The 27,606-nt window shown below is 34.9% G+C and overlaps 1 protein-coding gene across 6 annotated transcripts; it reads left to right on the forward strand.

Moving 5' to 3' along the window:
* The first annotated feature begins 3,983 nt into the window (after positions 1 to 3,983).
* Positions 3,984 to 26,372, forward strand: LOC117916091 (chromatin modification-related protein eaf-1-like). Of its 6 annotated transcripts, none has more exons than XR_004651506.1 (8): positions 3,992 to 4,199; positions 5,778 to 6,034; positions 6,252 to 6,467; positions 6,557 to 10,903; positions 11,116 to 11,303; positions 11,459 to 11,738; positions 17,429 to 17,531; positions 26,068 to 26,372. XR_004651506.1 is itself a non-coding variant. In XM_034831921.1 (7 exons), exons 3-7 carry the CDS (start codon positions 5,828 to 5,830, stop codon positions 11,544 to 11,546), a joined length of 5,046 nt encoding a protein of 1,681 aa, XP_034687812.1. In that variant the 5' UTR covers positions 3,984 to 4,038; positions 4,130 to 4,199; positions 5,778 to 5,827; the 3' UTR covers positions 11,547 to 11,930. The 6 variants fall into 6 exon arrangements, 2 of the variants coding, with proteins under 2 accessions (XP_034687812.1, XP_034687813.1); XR_004651505.1 differs by lacking the exon at positions 26,068 to 26,372 and adding an exon at positions 23,505 to 24,477; XM_034831921.1 differs by lacking the exons at positions 17,429 to 17,531; positions 26,068 to 26,372 and having other exon boundaries at positions 3,984 to 4,038; positions 4,130 to 4,199; positions 11,459 to 11,930.
* The last annotated feature ends 1,234 nt before the right edge of the window (positions 26,373 to 27,606 follow it).

Genomic DNA, 27,606 nt, shown 5'->3' on the forward strand with positions numbered 1-27,606 from the left:
AAGAACACAAAAGGAACAAGATAGGATGATAACATGAAACAAAATATGAAGGGATAGAAAACTGATTTTAGAACCTGTGCTCTGATACCAAATGATGCGAACCTCAATCGACATGCTTTGAGACCCAACAAACAGTATTGGAATAATTGCCCAAGAAAGCTAAAATACAGATTTTTGATAGAACCCTGACCCGACGTTTATAAGAGAAACACGAACCAAAAATATAAGTAACAGACCTTGACCCAATGATTACAATGGAATCACGAACCGAAGGTATAAGGTTTGAACACCACAAGAAAGAATTCCTGATAAGTTCACAGTTTTTTAAGAACCAAAAGAAGAGCAAAGCCTCACATTTTCTGATTTTTTTTATTTAATAAAAATTATCCTCTATTACAATGAGTGCGTGCTATTTATATGTCATGAAAAAACTTACTAAATATTAAAATCCTAAATAAATGTTGATTTGGTCTTAAATTAGCATATCCAAAATAGGAAAATAGCTAAAAAAACATTCTAAATAATAAAAGCCTAAAATTAAGGTAGATTTGGCATGAATTTAGAAGCTCTAGAATAGGAAATAACCGATATGAAGCTGGAAAGTCAATCAGTCATTAATCCATGCCATAAATCACGCCCAATCAAGTCAGATTAACCCTCAATAGTTTTGATTAAATTTATTACACCTTCATATTCCTTTGGGTCAAGCTTGGAATATCCCGCGTTAGAATCAGCCCAAATATCTTGAATTAGCCCATTAAGTGCTTCTTTGATCTTCTTAGATCTTGCTTTAGTAATAGGCCCAACTGGAACATGCAATGGATCCTTAAATGCTTGTTGATTTTCATCAGGTACACATCCAAACATTTCTTTGCAATTGTGATCTGAATTTTTTTTTTTTTTTTTTTTAATTCTGAAATCACCTAAGTCCACCTAGGTACCCTCAATCAATTAATTAATTGTTACATTCCCCTCGACTTAGCCAGTAGAGACCTCTTTAGGGCTTATAGAGGTGCTATATCTTAGAGGTACCTTCCCAATAGGTAACTTGATCCTCGAACCAAGACTCGGGTTTTTCAAGACTTGCTTTTCCAAAATTATGGAATCACTTCTTTAGGGTTTTTCCTTTTTGTTTTATTTTCCATTTTAAAATAAAATAAAATGAGTGGCGACTCCGACTTTTCTAAAACTAATTTTTCACCAAATAAAAACAAGTCTTGTGATCTTTTTTTTTTTGTGTTAATTCTGAAATCACCTGAGTCCACCTAGGTATCCTCAATCAATTAATTAATGTCACATTCCCCTCGACTTAGCCAGTAGAGATCTCTTTAGGGCTTAGAGGGGTACTACCTCTTAAAGGTACCTTCCCAATAGGTAACCTAATCCCTGAACTAAGACTCGTGTTTTTCAAGACTTGCCTTTCCAAAATTATGGAGTCACTTATTTAGGGGTTTTTTTTTGTTTTATTTTCCATTTTAGGGACTCTGACTTTTCTAAAACTAATTTTTCACCAAATAAAAACAAGTCTCGCCATTGAGTGGGGATGTACGTGAAAAATGCAGGTTCACAATAAGGATAACAGATTTTATAAAACAAAAAGTATAAATCAACAAAAAAATTAAATCATTTAATATTAAACATAAAATATTAAAATATTAAATATTAAAGCTCGAAAACAAAAACTTAAATGTTGGACTAATAAATGGATTGAGTCGCTTACAACCAAAATAACTAAAACCCTAATTAGTTTTGATTTATAATTAAAACACGATTGTAACTAATTTAATTTTGTTTTTAAACAAATTTTACCATTAACTTGTTTCAAAAGACTATGTGAAATCCAAATCTATCAAAATTACTAACCTTGTCTTCTTGCTCACCTTGATTCCTCTAATTTTTCTCTCTAACCCGCCAAATTATTGTAGAGATAAGGCCGGAAATGAGAGTTGATATCCCTTATAAAGTGTCTTAAGCAAGCATGTAAGAGATGACAAGTTCTAAGGCTGCTAGCCACAAGTTTTCCACATTGCAATTTAGTCCCTCTATTTGTAGGTTTTCATGTTTTTGCAACTGCCCATCAGTTCTTTAAATCCTCTTAATAATAATTAACCCCCATGAAGTTAATACATGCATTTAAACTATTAATTAATCACACTTAACCTTAACTAAAGTTTAATCCATAATTAAATATAATTAGCATTAAACTAGTTTTAACCTCTAAGACTAGTTAATATTAAGTACTAATACAATCATTATTGTTTATTTATTTAATTACTACTAGGTATTACATGTTAATATCTCGAGGAAAAAAAATCTATTTATAATTTTATTATTTTTACCTTTCCAAATTTAAACATAATTATTCATACTTTACTATTGATACATTGAAATGATAAATTTATATCATAGTAATGCCTATAACAAATTTCTTCTTCTATATTTCCAAAATTAGAATAATAAAATGATTTATACTTCAGTGTTAAACTCGTTAAAATTTACAAATAAAACATCTTGTTATTGACACCTCGATGCTTTACCTATAAGTTCATTGACATGTTATGAAAAATGTTGAACATGCATTTTTATTTGCATATGATTCTAAAATTAGAATAACGAAACAATCAATATTTTATTGTTAAACTTATTGATAAGATATGTGATAATATTGCTCACATAGCTTTATTCTTTATAGTTTCACATTCAAAATAACGGATTAACTATATTTCACTATTAAGTTATTACTAGCTCGAAAACAAAATATCCGATGATCATAACTCCACTAAACACGATTGAACATTTAACCTATACATATATCTTATGCGGATTAATGGTTACAACTCATTAATATTTTGGAAGGAAAAATTGTATTACCCATATCTTATGCTTTACTATCAAGTTCATGGGTACAATGAGAAAAAACAAAAAGTGTATATATGTTTTTATTCTCTTACCATTCTAAATTTAGAATAACGGAATTATGCAAAATTAACTCGATGATATATGTCAAACAAGAAATTTGTCAGAATAACGTCCACATATTTTTATTCTTTTATGTTTCTAGATCCAACATAACGAAATTAATTGTACTTTATCGTTAAGTCGTTGATAACTTGAAACAAAACATTTAATGCTCATAACTTTGTATATTATCGTTAAATTTGTTTGTATTTTTAATTAAAAGAAAAAAAAATAAAAAATCATAATAACTATAATTAGAGGTATAACCTAATAACATTTAATCAATATATAATTTATCGATTACCAATTGATCCAAAGAAAATTTTCACTAATCATACCTCAATGTTTTTATTTTTATACTTTATGATATTTGAGAATAAACACATGCATTTTTATTCTTATATCATTCCAAAATTAGAATAACAAAGTTGTCGCTGCTTTACTATTTATTGATTATAATAATGAATAAAAAATGAATTATCCTTTATTGTTAGACCATTGATAACTTGAAAAGTAAAATTTTTATCGTTTGTAACTTCATCCATCACCGTTATTGGATTTGTCAAAAGCTTTGTAAATAAAAAGATAAAAAAATAATTTAATTAATTATGATTAAAATATAGTTTATCATATAACAAATACTCCTTACCCACAATTTCTTATAGTATCATTATTGTTAAGCTTATTGGTATCTTTAAAAAATTTTCCATTTCCTAGAACTAAATATCATGCAACAAAAAATCTATAAAGTTTAAAAATAATTCATTGACTTGATAAATTAAATACATTAGTGGGTTTCTTATTTTTAATATTTTCCAAAATCTTATTTAATAAAAAATGAGACAAAAAATTAAGATTATTTTCCTAAAATGTCTTAAAGGCTAGTTTGTAACGGATGGTGTGAGTAGGGCGCTAGGGTAAACCCCACTAACGCCGTTAATCCCTAGGAGAGACTGAAGCCACTGCATTGTCCTTGTAGCTATATATAAAGCACCGCCTTTCCTCTCATTTCTTCTCAATAGCTGTCTCACTTTCTCTTGCTTTCCCTCTCTCGCTTCTTTCAAGAAGAATCCTCTCTAGGTTTTCACTTATCTTCATAACTGGTCTCTCTTCGTATAATTTCTTCCTCTTTCCCGATATTTCGTAACCCTAACTCTCTTCATCTTAGCAGACCCCGTTTGGCTTAGGGTTTGAAGTTCGGAGTCGAGTCGAACCCGATCAATCCTCTCATTTGTTATCAGGTTTGAGATCTGTGTTTCGAGCTGGTTATGGGATTGGTTTTGTTGCGATCCGTTTGTCGATGAGAAAATGGAGGATATTTTTTTTTATAAAATATGTGGTTATTTAAAATTGGATTTTCTGGGCTGTTCGGGGAAACCGCCAGTCTACGTAGCCTAAAAAACTTCGCTGTTTGGTTGCTGAGAATATCGTGGAAAAGATTTTTTTTTTAGGTTTTTAAATCAGATTTTTTTATGGCTGTGTGCAAAAACTGCCACTCCCGAGTGTATAAACGATGTTAGAGTGGTGAATTTTCTTTTCTTTTCTTTTATTCTATCCGTTTTCTCTCCCTTCAAACGTTGGCGAGGATTTACTGTATGTTTCGCTGTCTCTTTTCTTTTTTAATGTTTATTTTTTTCGCTCTCTCAGCCGTCAAACGGTGGTTAGGGCTTCTGTATAGTTCTTTGTTGCTTATCTCGGTCATTTCCTTAGTATATCTGAATGCCATTGATTGTGGTTGTGCATTTTGTAATCTTACTGATGATTTGTTTATCTTTTTGTGGATCCATTTGAATTACGGTTTTCCTCTCTTTAGTTAATCGTTGTATTTCGTGCCTCTCTCTTGTTTATCAATGACTCTTGATATTGCCCGTTGAGTATCGTTTATAGATGGTCACTGAGCAAGCTTTTTTGAGTGCATTTACTTATTTTCCTGATTGCTCATGTTCATAATTTTCATTGATTTCTGTTGTTTATTTAGATTTTAATTTTTGTTTACAACTGTGAACTGAATCATGTGAAGTATGACCTTGATGGGAGAAGCATTGACATTTAGTTGTAGTTTTAGTTGATTTTTTTTTTTCTTTTTTGGATAGATGAAAAGGAAGATATATTAAAAAGGAGTTGGAGTTGTAGTTGACAAGTTGTAGATGACATTACTTAAATTAGTATTCATTTTTTTTTTTTGTTTTCTCTTGAATTTCTATTCCGTGCTTTACTTGGAATTAAACATCTGTCTTTGCATGGGTTTTAGTTTTATGACCCTGGTTGGTGACATATGCTTATGAATTTATGTACTGTAGGTTTTTTTTGGTTTATATCAGGGTAGATAGTTTTTTCAACTTATATCAAGGTAGGCAATATCCTTAAATATTTTTTATAATTATGCCTGTTTGGATTGGCTTCATTATGGTTCTTTACATATTTCTTCCTTTATTATCATATAAGCAGTTGTGTTGGTCAAGGAAATCACTTGGGAAACCTGAACTTTGATTATGGTTTATTAACTTGTCAATGCAAGATGGATTGTAAAACACTATCTCCTTCTCCCTCAATCATCAGGGCAATGAGTTCTGCTGGTATATCATGATAATACAATTATGCTTGGGTATTATAAATCTAGGTCAAGCTGGTATAGGTTTGGGTGGCAAATAGTTTAAACAAGAAAATTGTTAGCATAGATATGGCTCAACCTGTTTAAATTTGTTTGCAATTATGCGTCTGCTTTTAGGCAATGAATTAAGGCTGTCAAAACCTTGTAAGGCAGAATTTTTTTTTTTTCCTTTTTGTGAGCCAAAACTGACAAATACTTGTATTTTTAGGTCCATTCCATTGATGTACGAAGGGAGTTGGCGCCAAATTTTGGGTCAATATGGGGTTTGATAACGAGTGCATACTAAACATTCAATCTCTCGCTGGAGAATACTTCTGTCCAGTATGTCGATTGCTTGTCTATCCAAATGAAGCATTACAGTCACAGTGCACTCATTTATACTGCAAACCTTGTTTGGCATACGTTGTGAGCACCACCCGGGCCTGTCCTTATGATGGCTATTTGGTGACAGAGGCGGATTCTAAGGTTATTCCCAGCCCTATCATGCCCTCTTCTAGATCATTATTAAGTTTTTCTGTGTATACATGTGCCTATGTAACTGTGTATTGAGTATTTGTAATCTACCATGTCATGTTCTCTTCTAGATGATTTTTAAGTTTGTGTGTGTATATCCGATTGTGTGTGTGTTTTTAGTGTTATACATGATTATCAATAAACCTGTTCTATAACCTTTTCCTTGCAGCCACTAATAGAATCAAATAAAGCGCTAGCGGAAACCATAGGCAAAATAGCGGTTCATTGTCTCTATCACAGGAGTGGATGCCAATGGCAGGGTCCTCTATCTGAATGCATTTCTCATTGTTCTGGGTGTGCCTTTGGCAATTCGCCAGTTGTGTGCAACAGGTGTGGAGTTCAAATTGTGCATCGTCAAGTGCAAGAACATGCTCAAAACTGCCCTGTGAGTCCAGGGCTACTTTTTTTTGTTTAAATGGTATGTTAACAAGGTTTCTTGGCTGGTTGATTCTTAGCCTTATTGTTCAATAACAGGGTGTGCAGTCTCAAACACAGCAGGCAGAGGGTGTGCAGGATGCTGCAGCACAAGGGGCAGCTGCTGCTGCTGATCAGAGCCAGACTGCTGCACAGGCTGGAGCTCTAGCTTCTCAGACACAACCTGCTCAAATTACACCTGCTTCTGCGCCTGTGCAGGATCTAAATCAGCAGGTCAATTCTACTGCTCAGGCTGCCGCACCGACTCCTGAACAGTGGTATCAACAACAACAACAACAATATCAGCAATACTACCAGCAGTATCCTGGATATGACCCTTATCAGCAGCATTATCAGCAGTATTACCCTTATCAGCAACAGGCTGTTCAGTATCAGCATCCTCATATGCAGCCTCATACTGCACAATTATCTGGGCAGCCCCAACCCCAACCCCAACCCCAACCCCAGGCCCAACTACAGCCACTTGTTCAGCCACAACCCCAAACCCAACCCCAGCTTCAGCCACAGCCACAGCCCCAAACCCAACCCCAACTTCAGCCCCAGCCCCAACAACAGCCCCAGATGCAGCCGCAGCAACAGCCCCAGCCACAACTCCAATCCCAGCCCCCGGCGCAGGCTCAGCTCCAACCGCAACCTCAACCTCTACTTCAGGCACAGACACAGGCACAAACACAGACACAACCACAACCCCATTCACTTGTTCAGGCGCCAGTGGCTGTTCAACATCAAAACCAAGTAGCTAACCAACAGGCACAAAATCACCCTGTAGCGCAGCAACATTCTCAAATTCAATCACAGACTCATCCACCACACCATGGACACCAACATCCTCAGACTCTGCAGTATCCCCAAGCTCAATCACATCCACAGCCCCATTCTGTCCAGCCTCGTCCACAACAACATCTGCAATTGCCACAATATCAGCAGCCTCATCCTCCAATGCCACATCCGCAGTCCCAAATTCAGCGCCAGCCCAACTCTCAGCTTCTTCCCCAGCATCATCACCTGCCCCAGCCCCAGACCCAGCCTCTTTCACAAACCCAGCAGCCCACACTTCAACCCCACCCCCAGCCTCATCCCCATCCCCATGCCCTTCCCCAACATCACCCTTCTCAACCCAACCAGACTCCAAATCCTAATCCTCAGTCTCAGACACAGCCTCCATCAGCCCATGCAGTAACGGGCCATCACTCCTTTCCACAACCCCGGCCCCAGCAGCAAATGCCTTTGGGGGGCATGCAGCAGCAACCTATGCATATGCATCCTCAGGCTCAATTCCCCCAGCAATCTCCTCAGATGCGCCCTTCCCAGGCTCATGCTCAAAGTCAGCAGCAGTCGGCTTTGTTGCCTTTACCAGGTCAAGCCCAAAATGTCCTCCCTCCACAGCAGCTACCGGTCCATCCTCATCAGCAAGCAGGTCATCCAGTCCACCAGCGTGCTGCCATGCAGCCAATTCAGCAGTCATTGCCTCACCAGTTTGTCCAGCAGCCACCATTAGGCACTGGTCAGAATCAATTACATCAGCAAGGGTCTTTCATGCAACCACCAACACCAACAATGCAGTCTCAGTTGCGCCCCCAGGCCCCACCTCAATCATGGCAGCAACATTCTCATGCCTATCCACAGCCCCAACAGAAGGTTGCAATGTTGCATGGCATGCAACCTCAGCTGCCTCAGAATGTTGGAAGGCCTGGGATGCCAAATCAAGGGGTACAACCACAGCCATTTCCACAATCTCAAGCTGGACTTTCTGGTGCCGTTCAGCTTAGGCCGATGCATCTTGGGCCTAACCAGCCATCTGCAAATCAGACACTGGGCCAACACTTGGAACAGTCTGCTCATCCACAACCTGGGTTGAATGTAAAACAAACTACGTTTGAGAAGCCAGGTGATGATTTGTCCAAGAAAGGTGTAGGTGGGCAAGAAGGTGAATCATTCTCTGAGAAAACCGCTAGAGAGGATGCGAATGGTGTGGCTGCAACATCTGGTATAGAATCTAATACAGTTGAAATAAAATCTGAGACAGATATGAAATCCATGGATGAGAAACAGAAAACTACTGGTGAAGATGAGGATACAATTAGTAGGATTAATAATTCTGCCAAGGAGATTCCGGAGTCTATGCGAGCATTAGGTTCAGATCCAGTGCAACAAGCATCGGAAGATGGAGAGCCTGTTATCAAGCAGATGGTGAAGGAAGAGGTTATCAAGAGTACAGTAGAGCGTTCACCTGGTGGCAAATCAATTGGTATTGTAGTTGAGGACCAGAAAGATGAACTCAGTGTCCCTCCTAAACAAGTGGAGCAAGTGGAGCATTCTTTGCTGCAAGACAAGGAAATTCAGAATGGCCTCCTGATGAAAAACCCCACTATACAACAAGTGGAGATTCTTGATGAAATGGGTGGAAAGTTGCAGAAGGATTCAGGGGATGCCAGTGGGGTCATGCAGCTTTTCACTGCCACCAATAGGGGCACAGAAGCTGTTCCTCCAGCTCCAATTCCTGATAGCTCTGCTCAAAATGCTACACCTAGAGGTTCTGTTTCAGTGAGTGAGAGAAAAATGTTAAATCAACCTGGTAATCAGGAAAGGAATTTGCTTCAAGCCCCAACTATGCCTCAAGGTCCCAGTAATGATGAATACAGAGGCTTTCCTCCACCTAGTCAGGTGCAAGGCAGGGGCTTTGTGCCCCTTCCTCATCCAGTGCCAATTTTGGATGGGGGAAGGCATCAGCCACCACCAATGCAATATGGTCCCACTGTCCAGCAAAGGCCTGCAGCGCCTTCTAGCGGACAAGCAATGCCGCCTCCTGGTCTTGTACATAATGCACCAGTGCCAGGTCAACCTTCCACCCAATTGCAGCCTCAGGCCCTGGGACTCTTACCACATCCAGCACAACAGTCACGTGGTTCTTTTCATCATGAAATCCCTCCAGGTGGTATCCTAGGTCCAGGTTCTGCAGCATCCTTTGGTAGGGGACTGAGTCATTTTGCTCCTCCTCAAAGAAGCTTTGAACCGCCATCTGTTGTTTCTCAAGGGCATTATAATCAAGGTCATGGTCTCCCTTCCCATGCTGGGCCCTCAAGAATCTCTCAAGGTGAACTTATTGGAAGACCTCCACTGGGCCCACTGCCAGCTGGTTCATTCGATTCACATGGTGGAATGATGGTAAGAGCTCCTCCGCATGGTCCTGAAGGTCAGCAGCGGCCTGTTAATCCAGTGGAATCTGAAATATTTTCAAATCCAAGGCCCAACTACTTTGATGGCAGACAATCTGATTCACATATTCCTGGGTCTTCAGAACGGGGTCCATTTGGGCAGCCCTCTGGTATCCAATCGAATATGATGAGAATGAATGGTGGGCTGGGCATTGAATCTTCGTTACCAGTTGGATTGCAGGATGAAAGGTTCAAATCTCTACCTGAACCTGGTCGACGAAGTTCCGATCATGGAAAGTTTGCAGAAGATCTCAAGCAATTCTCTAGGTCTTCTCATTTGGATTCTGATCTTGTTCCAAAATTTGGGAATTACTTTTCATCTTCAAGGCCACTTGACAGGGGTTCTCAAGGATTTGTTATGGATGCTGCCCAGGGGCTTCTTGACAAGGCACCTCTTGGATTCAATTATGATTCTGGCTTTAAATCCAGTGCTGGCACTGGCACTTCAAGGTTCTTTCCTCCTCCTCATCCAGGTGGTGATGGAGAGAGATCCCGAGCAGTTGGTTTTCATGAAGATAATGTTGGAAGATCAGATATGGCTCGTACTCATCCAAATTTTCTTGGATCTGTTCCTGAATATGGTCGGCATCATATGGATGGTTTAAATCCACGAAGCCCAACCAGAGAGTTCTCTGGCATTCCCCATCGTGGATTTGGTGGCCTTTCTGGTGTTCCTGGCAGACAGTCAGACCTAGATGATATAGATGGCCGTGAATCACGTCGATTTGGCGAAGGATCCAAAACCTTCAACCTACCCTCTGATGAAAGTAGGTTTCCAGTTTTGCCCAGCCACTTGCGTAGAGGTGAGCTTGAAGGTCCTGGGGAATTGGTGATGGCTGATCCTATAGCATCTAGACCTGCTCCCCACCATTTGAGGGGTGGTGATTTAATTGGTCAAGATATTCTTCCTAGCCATTTGCAGAGGGGTGAACATTTTGGTTCTCGGAATATCCCTGGTCAGTTGCGGTTTGGAGAGCCAGTTTTTGATGCCTTTCTCGGTCATCCACGGATGGGGGAACTGTCTGGGCCTGGAAACTTCCCTTCGCGCCTATCAGCTGGTGAATCATTTGGAGGAAGCAACAAGTCAGGCCATCCACGAATTGGTGAGCCTGGATTTAGGAGCACCTATTCTCTCCATGGCTATCCAAATGATCATGGATTCAGGCCTCCTGTAAGAATAATACTCTTTTGTCTGTCTTTCCATTACTTTTCCGTTTCTGACCTTGTTCTCATTTTAAACCATTCCAAATTAGTAATTTCTATTTAAATGTGCAGTGAATATTGTGCCTAGTATGCAAAGTGAATGAATATAGAATCATATTTTTGGAGCTGTGTGTGTACTTATTTATTGAGCATTTGCTTTGGATTTACATATTTTTTCAGGGTGACATGGAGTCTTTTGATAACTCAAGAAAGAGGAAGCCACTAAGTATGGCATGGTGCCGCATTTGTAACATTGACTGTGAAACAGTGGATGGTTTGGATATGCATTCACAGACAAGGGAGCACCAACAGATGGCTATGGATATTGTCTTAAGCATCAAGCAGCAGAATGCAAAAAAACAGAAATTGTAAGTTATTTTAGTCCATATTGTTAATTGCTGCGCTTCTTATTTCATACTTTCTGGATTTGATATATATATACACACACACACATGCATATATATATTTTTTTTCATGTCATGAAGTTCTGTTTCTTTGTTCTTTGTTTGATTCATCTTGGCAGGACTTCCAAGGATCACTCAACCCCTGAAGATTCAAGCAAATCAAAGAAGGGTGTCTTGAGGGGCGCAGGAATAAGCATTAAGCCATAGTAGTGCTGGAAACTGGACTGAAATGGGTTCACTGCTGACCTGTGATTGGATTTGGTTCTATGGTACTTATGGTTTTAGCAATATAGGTGATTCACATTCCATGCCTTCTTTCTTTTCTCGGGATGGTTTATGGTAGTTCTGTCATTTCTGGTTGCTGCAAGGAGTTTTTTTTGGATCTGGAGTTTCATGGCAGTTAAGTTTGTTTTATGGTTTTGATATCTTATTTTGAACTGGGATAGTTCTATGTCAGGAATTGTTTTCTAGTAGGAAGTGGTAGTATGCTGTCACTTTAATCTGCAAATTTTGGACCTTTTATGTGAAATTGTGGCCTTGCTGTCATTGAGATGACACTTTGAAATATATTCTTTTCATCCTTTTTTTTTTTTTTTTTTACCCTAAGCATACCCAAATTAAACTCAGCATGGTATAGGGTGACTAGGATGTATTGAGACTTATATCTTGTCCAGTTTTTGATTCCTTACTCCTTTCTAATGCATTATCTGGATGCTGATTGACTGAAACTTGTATTGAGAGAGGACAGAGAACATGTTTCTCGTGTAAGAACTGAAGCTTTACACAGAAGGCAAAAAGGCCTTGAAAGAGGAAACAGATAAGGGAAGAATTAAAAAAAAGGAATAGAGACTGAATCTTTTTACCTGTAGTCTTCTTATTTCATTCTTTTACATTGGTGAGGTATTTGGGCATTTGGGTGATGGGTTTTTGTTGTAGATGAGTATCTTTACTTGCTGAATCCTCTGTCTTCTTAAACCCCAACCTTCCAACCAAAAGATAAAATAAGAAAGATTTTGTATTCATTGAGATCAGCTATCTTGTTTTCCTGAGCAAGCTTACAATGTTTCTTTCAGAAAATACTTGTCATTCTTGGTTCAACCCTCTTTGGCATACTGCTATATTTTCAATAATAACCACCCTAATTGGCCTACCCTCTTCTTTTCTGCTTTAGCATAGGGCAAATAAAATGAGGAACACCTCTTGAAGACTCTGTCAAGAGAAAAGGAAACAGTTGGTTTCAGTGCATGAGGATTAGTTAGAGACACAAATCATGATTTAAGTTCCTTTCAGAACTTACTGAAGCCAGTGTCAAATTTGGAAGTACCTTCTTGAAATGCTTTGTGTATGATAATAAAAAATGGAACTACCTAAAATTCTGATTAAGAAAAAAGCTGGAACCACATGAGACTGACAGTTATAGTGAAACCTTTTGTTATATACTGAAATTGAACAGTAGCAGGAGTAGAAATGGCAGCAAATTTGGATACATGTAACATAAAGGTTGAAATATGCATGCAATCAAGAGGAGAATTTCATGATGTTTTGAGTTCTCTTCTTTTGCCATGAATCCGCAGTTCCATTATTGAACATTTCTCTATCCCATGGAGTCATTGTGCTTGTGCAGAACCAAGGTTTTTGTGTGTTATAGTGATCTTTCATTTATAAAGTAAATGGTTTAACAGATTAACATTAGTTTTTCTCATGAACTTGTTTAATTTTTACAGTGAATGAATGGCAAAAATTTCTACCAATTGACCTGAGTTATCATATAATTGTCATCCTGGCATTGTTATTATTATTTATTACCATAATGTCATCTTTGTGCTCTTATCTAATATTTTTTTTAATGATGATTTACATTTGATTAAGAATTTTAATGAAAAATTTCTGTAATAATTCATCCATCTATTCATACTTGTTTCTTAGCTTTGAACAAATGCCTTTACTTTTCTGTTGGATGCATATTGATGTCACTGCTTATTTTGATGATTACATGATAAAGATTGTAGTAGGTAAGGAGGATATATGTGATACTACTCTAGAGTTGACTAAATGCAGCTCAGTCCTATTACAGATATGCTGATGATGAAATGTGGGATTCCACATTGAAATTGGTCAAACCTGTAGAGCTTTATTTGTGTTTTATCTTGTTGTAGACTGAGAAGCAAGATTCTCTTAACCCTTGTTTCTTTTGGGTGCAGGGGTTGGGAGGGGATTGTTTCTTTTGGGTGCAGGGGGTGGAGGGGAGGGGAGGGGAGGGAGGGTGTTTGGTTTCTTTGTGGTTGCTGTGGACCGTATAGGCAGGGAAATGTCAATAATGAATTTGCTGGATTAGCTACCAAGCGTAGACTGTTTTTGTAAATGCTTTTTGTGTTGCAAATATCAGATTCAGGTCTAAAGAACACATGTACTTTGCCTGTGGAGTTCGGCTGTATAGGCAGGGTGATATCGGTTATGGATTGTCTGAGGCAGGGTGATATTGACTATGGATTGTCTGAATTAGCTAGTAAGTTTGAGTCATTCATGTGTAAGTGCTATGCTAGAAGTTTAAGAATTTGTCCCGGAAGACGGATACTTTGCCTGTGTGTCGAATATAACTAGTCAGGACGCAGCATGCTACTCCTTGCTCTAAGCTAAATATGTAAGCTCATGTTTCAAGCATTTGTTCCCTTCTATTCTTTGCAATCTTTTCTGGGGCCAAGGCTGCTTGTTTTTGGGTTTAGGTATTCTTTTGATTAGTTATTCTCTTGTTGGTTATTGGAAAGAAGGGGGAGGAAAGGTTGGGTGGACTGGGTAAGTGTAAGGAATGTGTGGCCTCTCAAAAGTGGGTTAATGTAATAGCAAAATTGTTACGAAGACAATGGGGATTTTATAGGTATTGGAAAGTGTCTTTGGTTACTTTATCAGTTATAGGGAATGATGGGTTAAGGGCAGGTTAGGATTGGGGTTGTGTGGGGTGTGATTAGTCAAAAAGAGGAGGAATATGCGGCCTTAGAGTGTGTGTAAATGAGATACTAGAAAATGGTCTAAAGATATAAGACCCATTGAGAGGTACATAGCAAGCGATATGGTAGCCTTAAAGAGTACAAGGAACCATTAACAATTGTAAAATCATACACAAACATGTTTACAAAAAATCCTTGTTCAACTTTTTTCTCTGAAGTTACAGAAACATTCTACAGTGTAATTATTATTATGATTATTATTATTTTCATGTTGCTGTTATGGGATCCATGGGAAACTTAGATAGGTTCCCTTCACAAAAGTTTACGTTGTTAAATCATTTTCCCCAGCATCAGGATTGGTTTATTCCCAGCTAAGTTGGATTGTGATCCCACAATTTTGAAACTTCATTAACTTGCTATTTGAGGGATAGTCTAAGAGTTCTAGATAAATCATTTGGCCAAAAAATCTAACTGGACCTGGTCCAATTGATGGTTTTTGAGACCTGGAACTGTAAGATTTATATTATTATTATCATTTTTTAAAAAATGGTTGTTGAATACTTCAAGAGAAGATTAGGGCTTAAAATTTTTTATGGTGTCATATGCTAGCTTTAATGGAATGTGATGCATAATTGTTCCATATCAAACTAAATAAAGGAACCTAATATGGGTTTCCCATCATGAATGTTTACATTTTCCTCTGTATCGATTCTGAACAAAATTGGATTGTAATCCTATAATTTTTAAATTTGATATGCTATGCCAAAAATTTTGTGGAATAGGTTAAGTGTTTTTGAGGAATCAATTAGCCAAAACATCCAATTGAACCTGGTTCAATTGATAGGTTTGAGATTTAGAAGTTCCTGTAAGATTCTTTTTGTTTTAAAAAATGTTGTTGAACAAATTAAGTGTTTTAAGAAAACAAGTATGGAATTTCAGGGTTCAGCAAGCTTTTTTGGAATGTGATATGCAATGTTCCAAATAACTAAACAGGTTTTTAATTCTAGAAAAATTATTGATGATGCTTATGCTTCAAACATGGCCTATGCTTTTAGGCAAAGGAATGAACTTTAGTTACCAGTGAATAAGCTGTGCCAGATTGCATACTTTAAAGTCTGATATAACTGGAATACGACAAGGGTTTGGGTATGGGATAGTTGCCAAATAGTGCCTATTCAGTTCTATGCCTAACAGGTGTATCCAACAAAAATAGAGAATAAGAGAAGAAAAGAACTATTTATTCTACATTACCTTGGACTCATGTTGAACATTTAGGTATATAGACTTCAATTCTGCCTAGAGTAAGACGGTTTAACTGTTCCTGTGTTTAAGATCTAGGGATTAAACTGATGTGACACTTAAACGCAAATCAACACCAAACACATCTATCCAGGCCCATTTGGCATAGGGAATAAACACATCAATTTGTTCATTGTTGTTAACATTTAGGTATATAGACTTCAATTTTGCCTAGAGTAAGACGGTTTAACTGTTCCTGTGTTTAAGATCTGGGGGTTAAACTGATGTGACACTTGAACGCAAATCAACACCTAACACATGTCCAGGTCCATTTGACATGGGGAATAAACACATCAATTTGTCCATTGTTGTTTTGGAGTGCCAATTTTTAGAACGCTTACAGGCTTTTTAATATGTATCTGTTTATAGGTCGCACGATAGATAGGAGTTAGGTGCCCTTTTGTACTTTAACCAATCCCTTGCTGTCTCTGCCGTATGTGATTGTTGTGAATTCACTCAAGAGAAAAGGCGGCCTTCTGATTGTTCATCATTTTTGTACAAATGTATGGCCTTCTGGTAGTAGATCAATCACAAGATAGTTGAAAATTTGACCCATTTTTGGGAAACCGTTGACATCCTTTCCAGTTTAAATCTGGGTTTATCCCTTAAAACAATTAGAAATTTAGAAGTAATTATTAAATATTGTTGGCGAGATATTGAGATGCACCTGGATAGTAGTTGGCAAAATTCGATAAAGAAAATGGAGAATGTTCATTTGATTTGGAGTAAATAGGAAACATTTGATGTAAAATTTTATGATTTTGATGATAGTTTGTCAGGATGTTACCCGAGGGTAAATGAAATAATACTTAAACTAAAATTTTAAGATAAATGAGAACCTTTTTAACACGGTCTTATTTCTAAATCCATGGATCTTAATTTTCATGTCTTGATGACAGTATTTGTATTTATGTATGTATATAATTTTTTGGGAAATTGTCATATTTGTAAAATTAATTAAAACAGTCTTGTATTTAATTATATTTGTTTCAAAATTTGTTTTATCTAATCTTATGGATATACGAAAGAATAAAAAAAAAACCTGCATAAAACATGAAATTAAGGTTTAAAATTAATATTCTTTAGTTTGCAACTTATAATAATTTTCTGCTTTATTTATGTTAACTATTGGAAATTTATATAAGCTCAAGCTACGACAAATAGTTATTGAATTATTTTATTTGGCCTACTCTTCCTCTTCTTGTATTTTTACGACATTATTTTTCTTTGGACACTGAATACTTTAAACCAAAATGAGAAGGTAATCCTAAAAATTGTAAAAATTTGTGAAGATTAAGTTTAAATAAAAATAAAAATAAATAGGAATGGCTAGATCTAACAGTTACGCACATAATTTTAAAACACACCAAAGAACTGCGTTTTTTATTTTCCCAAACCATTTTCCTAGAAGTCTGTGTGCTATGCAAATTGCTTTACATTTTTATAACACAAACGAAAATTGATATAGGAAAACCAATGATTTAGGGAAAATGGGATTGCGGCAAACTTTTAGGTTGCGGGTTACTGAATGTCCTTTCACCACGAACCAAAAAGAACACATGTGCATGCATACACTTACAAGTCAAAAACATGAAAAAAAAAAAAAAGGGAGAAAAGAGATGCAGAAGACTGTAAACTCGAATTTCAATAAATTCTTGTTCAATGTAATATTAAATTGAATGGAAAGGTTTCTCTTCAGTAGTTCGATTAGTACATTTAATTTTTGCGTACTATTTCCTTAATAATTTGAGGCCTTACACATAATCCTATCAGAGTTTACTTAATTTTCAAGGTCAATCTATGAAGTTGATTTTTCTTTTCTGGTGAATTTCTTTTCTATAATAGATCTTTTCAATTCAACCCCCGTCTTTTTCGGAGAAGCAGACGACATAAGCGCTGAAAGTTCAGCAGAGAGGTTTACTCAGGTCATATATTTTTTTTGGATGTGGTAAGATTATGTTCAATGCACAGATTTTCTTTGCATCAAAATTTGGTTTTTAGTTGTGATTTCCTTGAACTAATGACTTGTTGGGGTCAGTTATACTCTTTTGCCTTGCCAACCAACTGAATCTTTTAGAGTTCAATATCTCAATATGAAATCTAGATTTTGTAGGGTAACATATTGATATTAGGAAAGTCTTGAGGTTTCATGTTTGGTATTGGATATTGTTGAACACCATATGTTGATTTTTAGGTTTCTAATTATTTTGTATGACAATTTAATATTTTTGTCTGGTTAATTTCATTAACTGTGACAAATTGAGTCCTGATTATTATGCTGTTGTGCTACAAATGGGCGAAGGACTATTCTTTATTTGTTCTTGTAATATAGCCCTAGGATTGAACAAATACTCATCCCTATTCCCTGAGAAGTTAACAAACACACATTCCTGTTGTCTAAGCTTATTTAATTTAGAAAGTTTGGTAAATTCAGGACAGTTGATAGGTACTTAATGTCTAAAATTTAATCTAAATGGTTAAAAATCATATTTCTTGGAATCTTTCAGTTATATCACTTGGATATCCCTTGTCTTTTTTATGTACTTGTAAGTATGTGATGAAGACTGGCTTACAGTGGAAATTCATTGAGGAGTTTTAGAGGTGTGAGGATACAAGCTTAATCAAGCAGAGTTTTGAGCCTTTGCAAATTTGGAATTCGACATTTGAAACTAGCTTATCATGTGCAAGCAACTAATTTGAGGGTGTTGTGATGTGCAATATTTCATAGTAAATGGCATACCATGTACTGCATCCATTATAGGTAATATTGGATAGGATTGATCAAAATTGTGGGGGTAGGCTATTGTATTATCATATAAGTGACGTGAGCAGAATTTTTCAGTGCTTGCCAACAATTAAGATATGAGTTCAATTTTGTACAGCCCAATTACTAACTTTATTTAAGTAGAAATTCATATTCTTACAACCTAGGTTTTATGTGAATATCCTTTGAAAACTACTCATTCTTAATTGTCTTGGAACTACAGGAATATGTACGTTTAAATAGCTTTATTCCTCAGGTGATTCTGTGCCGTGTTGTTTTGATTTTTTTCATGTTTATTATACCTTGGGTGATTTTCTGCCATTTCATTCTGATTTTTAGATGTTTATTTACTCTAAAAACAAAAGAGAGCATAGTTTTTCAAGTAGTCTATTGTTAGAAAGTAGTGGAGAAAATGGTTCTGGGTCTGTTTTTGTGTTGGGCAAATTACAGGCATTATGAAGAATAAAGATGTGAAACCCAGCAGAAGCTAGCTTATTTTGCTCCAATTAATGAATCTGAGGCTCTAAGAAAGCCCACATGGTAATTGTTTTAAGGTAGGCACTATATCCTCTACTTCCACTATTAAGGGATGCAGTGATACATAAGCTTTAGGTGAAATATTGAATACAACTGGACAAAACAAGGGAGGAGGTGTGGTGGGGGCCAGCACAATCCCCCTTTTGAAACATAATTGAGAAGAATAATTTTTATGTCTTGTGATTCGTCCATCCTAAAATAAGCATGTTGAGTTTATAATGCTATATGATTGATTGAATTAAGGTTTAGGAATAAAATATTTAGCACAGGTTTATGTATAGTACATGGGGTTGTTCTATGTTCGCAGTTTTGAAATTATAGAGTTGACCTGAAATTGACTGGTTGTTGAAGTAATGTGTCAGGTTTGAGAGTTTTTCTCAATGTGCTGGTTTGACCAAATTAATTAGAATATTTTATTCAAGGGTTGTCTGGGTTGGTGCTTCTGGACGAGTTGTCCTTAGGTCAAATGGCTGGTTGAACTGGACATGAACTTGTTCTAGATTTGACCCTGAACTGTTGGTTGGAATATTAATGGGTCAGGTTACGCATTTTGCTGATTGTGCTTTGTATTGATCAAGCATTTTATTTTTCATGGTTTTGATCAACATGAATTATCTCTTTCATTAATAATTGGATTTCTCTTAGGCTTACAAACTTATCCTGAATTCTACCCTATTATATTGTCCTTGTAATAAACTTTGCTGGGTTCATGCTGCACCATTAAGATTATCGATCTATATGTGGCTTTAGACTTGTCTAAGCCTCTTTTATTGCTTGTTCTCTTAGCAGTAATTATTTCAATGGCACAAGTTTGGGGCAAGGGCCTTTTTATGGAACAAGACCTGGACATGAAGGGCTCATGGCATTATTATGATGATGATGATGATCATTATTATTCTAAAATAAACTTCCTTGCCCAAAGCCCAAAGAACAAAAAAAATTTCAAGAATGAGCTTTTGAGAGTATGATCTGATTGCTCCATGGTTTAAGAGAGACTACGTGTCCAGTCCTTTCAAATAGTGTGAAATAAACACAATGGGACAGTCCTTGCCTTCCTATGGTTTTTCCTGACCACTGTCCCATGTCAACTTTGAAGTGTCTCTTACCAAAAAGGGCGACACCCGCCCGACGCAAAAGGAAGAAAATACCAAATGCAACAATATCTGAAGAAGAACATTGATTCTTCACCGCCCTTGGAAATGTGACATTTATTCATCCAAGGTCCATCCTCTCCTTCTTGACTGAACCAAAGTTAAATTCTCCCTGAGACAGATTGGGAGAGAATACTGACTAGGATTTTTTCCATCCTTGTAATTCCATCCAAAACAATCTCTCTTCCTCATTTCACCGATTTCTCTTGCAGTTTGAAAAGAAACGCCATAACACTTTCTAGTTCCCATTCATGAAATTGTCTTAAGAAACAGGATCTTCAATGCCCTTTCTCACCTTACTTATCCACACATCTACAACCTAAGCATCCTTTGAAGTAGCTGTGATAAACAGAAAAGGAAAGAAGATGCCCAAGGTTGAATCATCACATCAAATATTCTTTTAATATTTCACTCTCCTTTCATCTCCCATAGTTAGGCATGTTCCACATTTAAAATATGAGCAGAAAAGAAGAATATGTTCTTTTCCATCCTTTCCATAAATTGTTAGTTTTCAAATTTTTTCCTCAAACCTTAAATCATTTGTCCAACCTTGTTCATCACGATTTTGAGACCCCTTAATTATTTATGCCATCATCATTAGAGAAATGTTTGATTGAGGTGCTACTTTGTTTATCATCAAAAGATTTTACATTAATTGAGTACCTAGTTGTAGCATTAGCATGACTACAAGTCTTAAGTTGTAGTTGTTTGGCAGACTGTTAACTTGGCCATCTAGGACTTCATACTTTCCCTCCACCAGGTTTGTATTTCTCCTGTTGCAATCTTTGAAATTTGCTATGTGGTACATTGAAGCTGAAGCTAATGTTACTTTTTGTTGACCTTCACCTGTAGTTATATGATATATGTTATATTAAATATTGTGTCGACCTTCATCTTGTTTTTTGCTTTCACAAGCATGATGGCTTGTTCCTGTTTATAATTTTGTTCACTTCATGTACGACTGAATGGGAAAAGGGTCATGAACTTCATATTCAATGCTAATGAATTGTTTCATCTCCTTTTTGGGTAAGAATCGGTGAATTATCAATTACTACATGCAAAGTTCACATTGTCAATCCCACTGTATTTTATAGTGGTGTTAGAAATTTGACATGTTTTTATCTTTATAAAAGTCATTTTGATGGATGAAAAAATAATTCATGTAAATTCAAACGATTGGGATTATTAAGCTTTTGTGGAGTATATGAATTATTTTGCCATCAATAACGTCTTGATTATACCCATGGATTGAAAAATCGGATTTTATCGGCGATATTTTGTCGATATATCGAATATTGGGTGGCCTCGAAACGAAATTCAACACCGATTATTGAATAGGAGGAATATTGGAAAAATTGGCGAAATATCGGTTTAGAACGAATAAATTGGCGAAAAAATCGAGCGTGAAGTGATGCGTGGAGCAGCGAAGGAAGCCTGTCAAAATATCGGAGATATATAGGATATATCGGCGAATATATAGGATATATCGGATATGTCGGCGAATATATCGGATATGTCGGCGAATATATCGGCGATATATCGGGGAATTATCGGAGATTTTTTTGAAAGCTTTTTTTTTTTTTTTTTTTAAAGATTTATTTTTTATTTTATTTTAAATCTATATTATCATTTTATTTTTAACTATTTTTTATATTTATCTTATTTATACATGGCATGTTTGTACTTACAATCAATACTATTGAAACTCCATGTCCTAGTATGAATATTGTCTTCAAAAAGATGGGTTCCCTTCATCTAACAATATGATGGAATCACATCAATCTTCATTTTGGTATTAAGGATTATTGCAACATCATATGTATTATGTTTATGTGTAAATTGTTTTCATTTAATAAAATCAAATATTTCTTAACTCAATTCTAACTTTCTAAGTGCACAATTCCAAAATTCATATTTTTTATTCTTAAAAAGTATCGTAAACCGTTTATCGATATTTTTTTCTTTGACCATATTTATGTCAATTACACAAATAAAATAACTTTAACATGTATATTATTGCTTATTTTATCATTCTTTGGGTTTTTCTAAGCATACCCATCAATTTTGGATAATTTTTGTCTCATCGATATTTGTGAAAATATCCATCGATATTTCTCCAATATCTCCAATATATCCCTAAAATCCAAGTATCGATATATCCGTGTTTATCGGTATTTCAATCCATGATTGTACCTTTTTCTCTAAAGGCCCAGTAGTTGGTCACGATTGTCAGTCTACATGGTAAAGTAATGGTAATGATGTATTGGATGACCATCAAGTCATGCCGTCTTCTAATTGTTATGTTCATTAATATTGCTAAATTTTACCTCTCAAATGGCTATCTGTCCTTTTCATTGCAAACTGTTTGGAAAATACAATTGTGAGTAATTCCTCGAGAATCCTATAGACCCTGCTTGGTAATTGTTTTCTATTCTTTAGAACAAAGAAAAGAAAATATGTTAAACACAACTAGAAAACAAAAAACAAATTTCTGATCTTAAAAATAGAAAATATGTTGTTTTTAGATGACATCTTTGAGGGTCTTTGAGGGTCTAATTGACAATTGTTTTGAGAGTGGTTTTCTATTTTCTACAAAAAAAAAATAGGAAAATCAGTTTGGTAACAAGAAAACTGTTTTATGTTTTTTGTTCTTAAAAACATAAAACAGGATGTTTTTAGAAAACATTTTTTAGTTGTTTTCACTTGTTTTTTGAGGGGGGTGATAAAAAAATAATTATACAAACATGTAGAATAATTAAAAATAAAACATTAGATATAATTTAAAAGAAAAATATTTAAAAATATTAAAAGCAAGTTAAAAACATTTTAGATTTCCAAATAGTCTTTTATTTTATAAAACACTATGTTCTTCAAAACTGTTCCTAAAAATAGTTTCCAAATAAGACCTTAGTTTTCAGTTGTTTTCTAAGAATTGTTTTAAAAAATCATTATGAAAATATGGAGAATGATTAAAAATAAGATATTATATAATTTTTTTAAAAATACATTTAGAAACATAGAAAATAGGTTAAAAACATTTCACATTCCAAAACAAACTTTCATTTTACAAAACATCATATATTTGTTTTCGAAAACTGGTCTCAAAAATTGTTTTCCAAAATTGTTCTAAAAAACACTTCCCAAATGGAGCCATAGTTATTTTTCTCTTGATGGTAGCATAATTTAGTAGAAGCGATTCGCAAATCTTACAAAAATGTCGATACTTCTTATCCTTTGTTGAAATATTGTAATCTTTCACTGTGAAATCAACTTGCTAAATATCAAATTATTAACCTTTGTTCACATTATACATCAATAATTTGATCTAAGTCATATCATTTGGTACTAGATCTTACTATGAATGGTATGAGTTTATTGTAGTTCAAAAACTTTTTATTTTGTTGTACTGCATTTGCAAACATCAAAGTTGTTATTACTCGTTAATGTATCTCCTTTCTGTGATGGTCAGCGGAACATAATCCAACTTGTCATTTCTAAGTTATGCCACCATCATAAAACTACACCGCTGTAGTTTGCTGTTCCTGCTACATTTTTTTTCTTGTGTAAATATGGTAAACTGCACTTGGCTCCTCACTGGTGCATGGAACTCTCTTCTTACCCTATATGTTGCTGAGGTTGATTGGATGGTATAGGGAAGTTTTTATTTGCATCTTAGAGAGATTTTTTTTTTAATTTGATCTTTTGTTTAGGAGAAGTAAACTATAATTGAATATTTAATGAGGACATATCACCAATCAATCTTTGCCACAATTTGTCCACAACATTGTGGGAGCCAGGTGATGTTCCTCGTTCATTGTTTAGTATATAAACTGTTTCAATGTCAAACATGTAGATTCTGTTCATACTGTTGATAATCACAGAAACACTGTCAAATATTTGGATTTAGTTCATCCTTGGGATAGTTGGAGGATTTGATGCTGTTGAATTTGGTTTATTTTTTATTATGAGAAGTTTGTAATTTTCTCATGGCTATATTAATACCTAGAGAGGCTTTAGATTATGATCCTTTGTTTTCCCCTTGTAAATATGAAGCATGTTCTGATGCTATGATGTGGAAAATAGACCAGTGAGTTGTGAGAACGGACTAATGCCCTAGGAGTTCATTTTTTTATTTAGAGTATGTTTGACAGTGATTTTGGAAAGTATTTTTGGTCTTTCTAACACTTGAAAATTTTTAATTCTTCAAGTATTAAAAATACTAAAAACACTTCTCAAAATCACTGCCAAGCGCACTGTTATTTTTTCTTAGATGGATCTTTGATCAAAGGTTTTAGAAGTTAAATCTTTTCTTCAAGTTTTGGATTCTTGGGAATGAGAGGTTTGGCTTATTTTTTATGTGAAAGTTTGTAATTTTCACATGGCTATGGATGCTGATCTTTTGTTTTCCCCAATTCTTGTTGTAAATATGAAGCATGTTCTGATGTGATGACATGGAAAATATTTAGAATAGCCCAGTGAGTTGTGAGGACTAATGCCCAAGGAATTCATTTTTTATTTTTTCATTTTTCTTATATAGATGTTTGATCAAAGGATTTCAGAAGTTAATCACTTCTTCCAAGTTTTGGATTCTTAGGAATGAGGAGAGTATCAATACAAGATGTCCTCTTTTGCTTCTAATGTCACATTTGCCACCAGTGTTCACAGCTGCTTTTATTACCTCCGTAGACATGCCTAGTGCTGAAATTGCGGCCTCTCAGTGTTGTCTCCGTGTATCATACTGTTATTAATCTTGATATTGTGATTGCTATTCTCTTTTCTGCCTCCATTAATACTAGCATCACTTAACCCTCTCCTACTACTGGAATCCTGCTTGCAGAATAAAATTCCTTCAACTGCTGTTATACCAGCCCTAAACCCCCCTCCTCTCTCTCTCTCCCCCTCTCTCTGTATATATGAAAAAACGTTTGTCTAAATCCAGTTTTCAGGAAGAGCTAACCGAGTGTCTCTTGAAGATCCAACCTTAAAACTTGTAGTTGAGGTTGTTTCCATACATCGGGAGTTATTTGTGGTAGGACTTGATACAATGTTTGAATATAAGATGTCATGCACGGTCAAGTATCAGGTTTAAAGGATATTTTGTCGTATTTGGTTTGGTTTATTCAATTTCCTTATGAGACGAGCCTACGAGACTTTCTGGTTGTAGATTGTTTGCAACGTCATCTAACCTATTAAAAAAAATTATTTGGGTGGGTGGTGATTTGAAATTAAACATGATAAGTGGCTTTTTTAATGAGAATGTTGGTTGTTCATTCATAGACTAGAAGATTATAAGGTTGGAAATATTGCCCATTAACTACCCAAGCCTTTTTGTAAGAATGGCTTTTAGGGGGAAAGCTATTCTAAATTATTCTTTGTTAATATATAGTTTCTATACTAATTATAAGATCATCTTTCAATAGTTAAATGTTTAAGGCTTTGTTTGGTTTAGAGAGAAAAGTATTCAAAAAAATATCACTTCTTTTTTAATGTTTCGAAGGATGAGTAAATAATGTTAAAGATATTCAAAAATAATTTCCCCCTCTTTTTTTGTTATACAAAATTGAAAATTCTGGAGCAAAACGTATTTCTTAATAATTTAATTTTTTTTTCATGCTTTCACAAATAATCGACTAAAAATAATTTTTATTATTCTATTTCTTTTATTTTTTAATGTCTCATTAACTTACCCTCAATTATTGAGCACCTCGTTTAGCTGAACTGTCAATATAGCCTAAAGTGGATCGGAGAATAAAGGTTCAAAGCAAAACATAGAAAAAGTGAAATGAAAAGTTCATGGTGAAGAATATGAAATTATATAGATTGGAAATTATTTTTTATTTTTTTTCATATATATATTTTAAGAGATTGTGAATATGTGGTATGTAGAGGATTGAATTCACGGTGACGATATCTTGTTTACACTCAGCTAACCTGTGTCTCATCCGTAGAAGGAAATTAGGAATGCCCACTGTTTTCCACATTTAATGCTGACAAATGTTCAAGTGTTCCTGTGTCTTATGTGCATGGTGTAGGATACGCTGAATGATGCCTTTTTCCTGGGATTCTGCTATCGTGGAAAATTCACCATGCTGCCCCTTGTGACTTCTTGTTTCTACTTTTGTACTAGCCTTTGATTGGAAGGGATATATATGTATTTGTACTTTTATTTTGTTGCTTTTTCTTATTTATATGGATTAATTTAAAAATTATTTGTGTTGTAATACCTTAACCTCCCTATTGGCCATAGGTTTCCATTGTACGACAGGTCTGGTAGGTTTCTTCCTTTGGACTCATTCCTGAAATTTAAACCTGTTTGTTAAATTTGGTTTTGTGCAAATCGGGATTATGCTTTGTGCTTTAAATTTAAGGGCCTGTTTGGGAACTTCAACTACTTCACTTTGAAGTGGAAGATTAGTAAATGTTTGATTTATTAGAGGAATGAACCTTGGTGTCCGAATCAGTTCCCTCTGAATAAATTCTGGACCCGCTTTTGAGGTTCAAATGGGTATTGATATTCTTTTATTTGAGGGCGGTGGTTACTTATAGAAGTTTCAGGGCAAGATATAACGAAGAAAAAAAGAGGTTTGAACAGAAAGGGGAAATACTAATATTTTTTTTTCATTTTTATTTTTATTTATTAGGGTATGGATGAAAACTTTAAAGTGGGGGTATTTTTGTCATTTTATTTATAAAATTTGAAAATTAACAGCTTGCGTAGAATAGAAGGAATGTGGGGGGAAACTAAAAAGAATTTAAATTTGGTGCTCGAAAAGGACGGCATTTCAAAAACATTGGTAAAAAAACTTTAAATATTTAATTCCTTTATAATAGCTGTTAATAATAATTTCTCTTCTTTTTTTAATATTTTCTTAATCTTTTTTTTTTAGCAGTTTGTGCTTATTCTATATTGATATAATTTATTTTCTCCCTTCTTTACAAAATGTTTTGAATCAAATTTTATATTAAAAAAAATTCTCATGATTTCTAATTATATTAATATTAAAAAAAATATATCTAAAAACACTATATTTTTTATTTTCAAGAACAGAAAATAAAAACAATGGGAACTTGTTTTTCTTATTTTTTTATTTTAGAGAATATAAATTTTTTATAGAAAAAAAGTTGCCCAAAAAAGTCATTTAAAGCAATTATTTAAACATTTATGAGATTTTTTTTAATATTATAAATTCCTAAATATAATTAGAAGAAATATTTTGTTATGGAAAAATCATAATTTTTTTATATTTTAATGGTTATCCAATCATTTTTCTAAGTAAATAATATTTTTAATTAATTTTATTATATTGAATTTCTTTATTAGTCTGATTTTACGTATGAGAGATTAATATTTGAATTGGTTAAAATAGTAAAATAAATTTTTTTTTTTTGTTAAAATATTAGATAAGGAAAATATTTTTTTTCATTCCAATTTCCTTTTAGACCAAAGAAATAAAAGAAATTGAAATCAATTCGGTAAAAAAAAAATTATGGGTAAAAAATAGGGATTTATTAGGAATATATATTTAAAGAAATATTTATTTATTTTATTTAAATTAATGAGTCAACACAAG

This window comes from Vitis riparia, chromosome 6, assembly GCF_004353265.1.
Source record: "Vitis riparia cultivar Riparia Gloire de Montpellier isolate 1030 chromosome 6, EGFV_Vit.rip_1.0, whole genome shotgun sequence".
NCBI classification, from domain to species: Eukaryota; Viridiplantae; Streptophyta; class Magnoliopsida; order Vitales; family Vitaceae; genus Vitis; species Vitis riparia.

Bases quoted from the DNA above. Each gene is read 5' to 3' on its own strand.
- LOC117916091 (XM_034831921.1), top strand. From the start codon at position 5,828: ATGGGGTTTGATAACGAGTGCATACTAAACATTCAATCTCTCGCTGGA. The intron at 6,035-6,251 runs GTTATTCCCAGC...TTTTCCTTGCAG, and splicing joins TGACAGAGGCGGATTCTAAG to CCACTAATAGAATCAAATAA. The intron at 6,468-6,556 runs GTGAGTCCAGGG...GTTCAATAACAG, and splicing joins AACATGCTCAAAACTGCCCT to GGTGTGCAGTCTCAAACACA.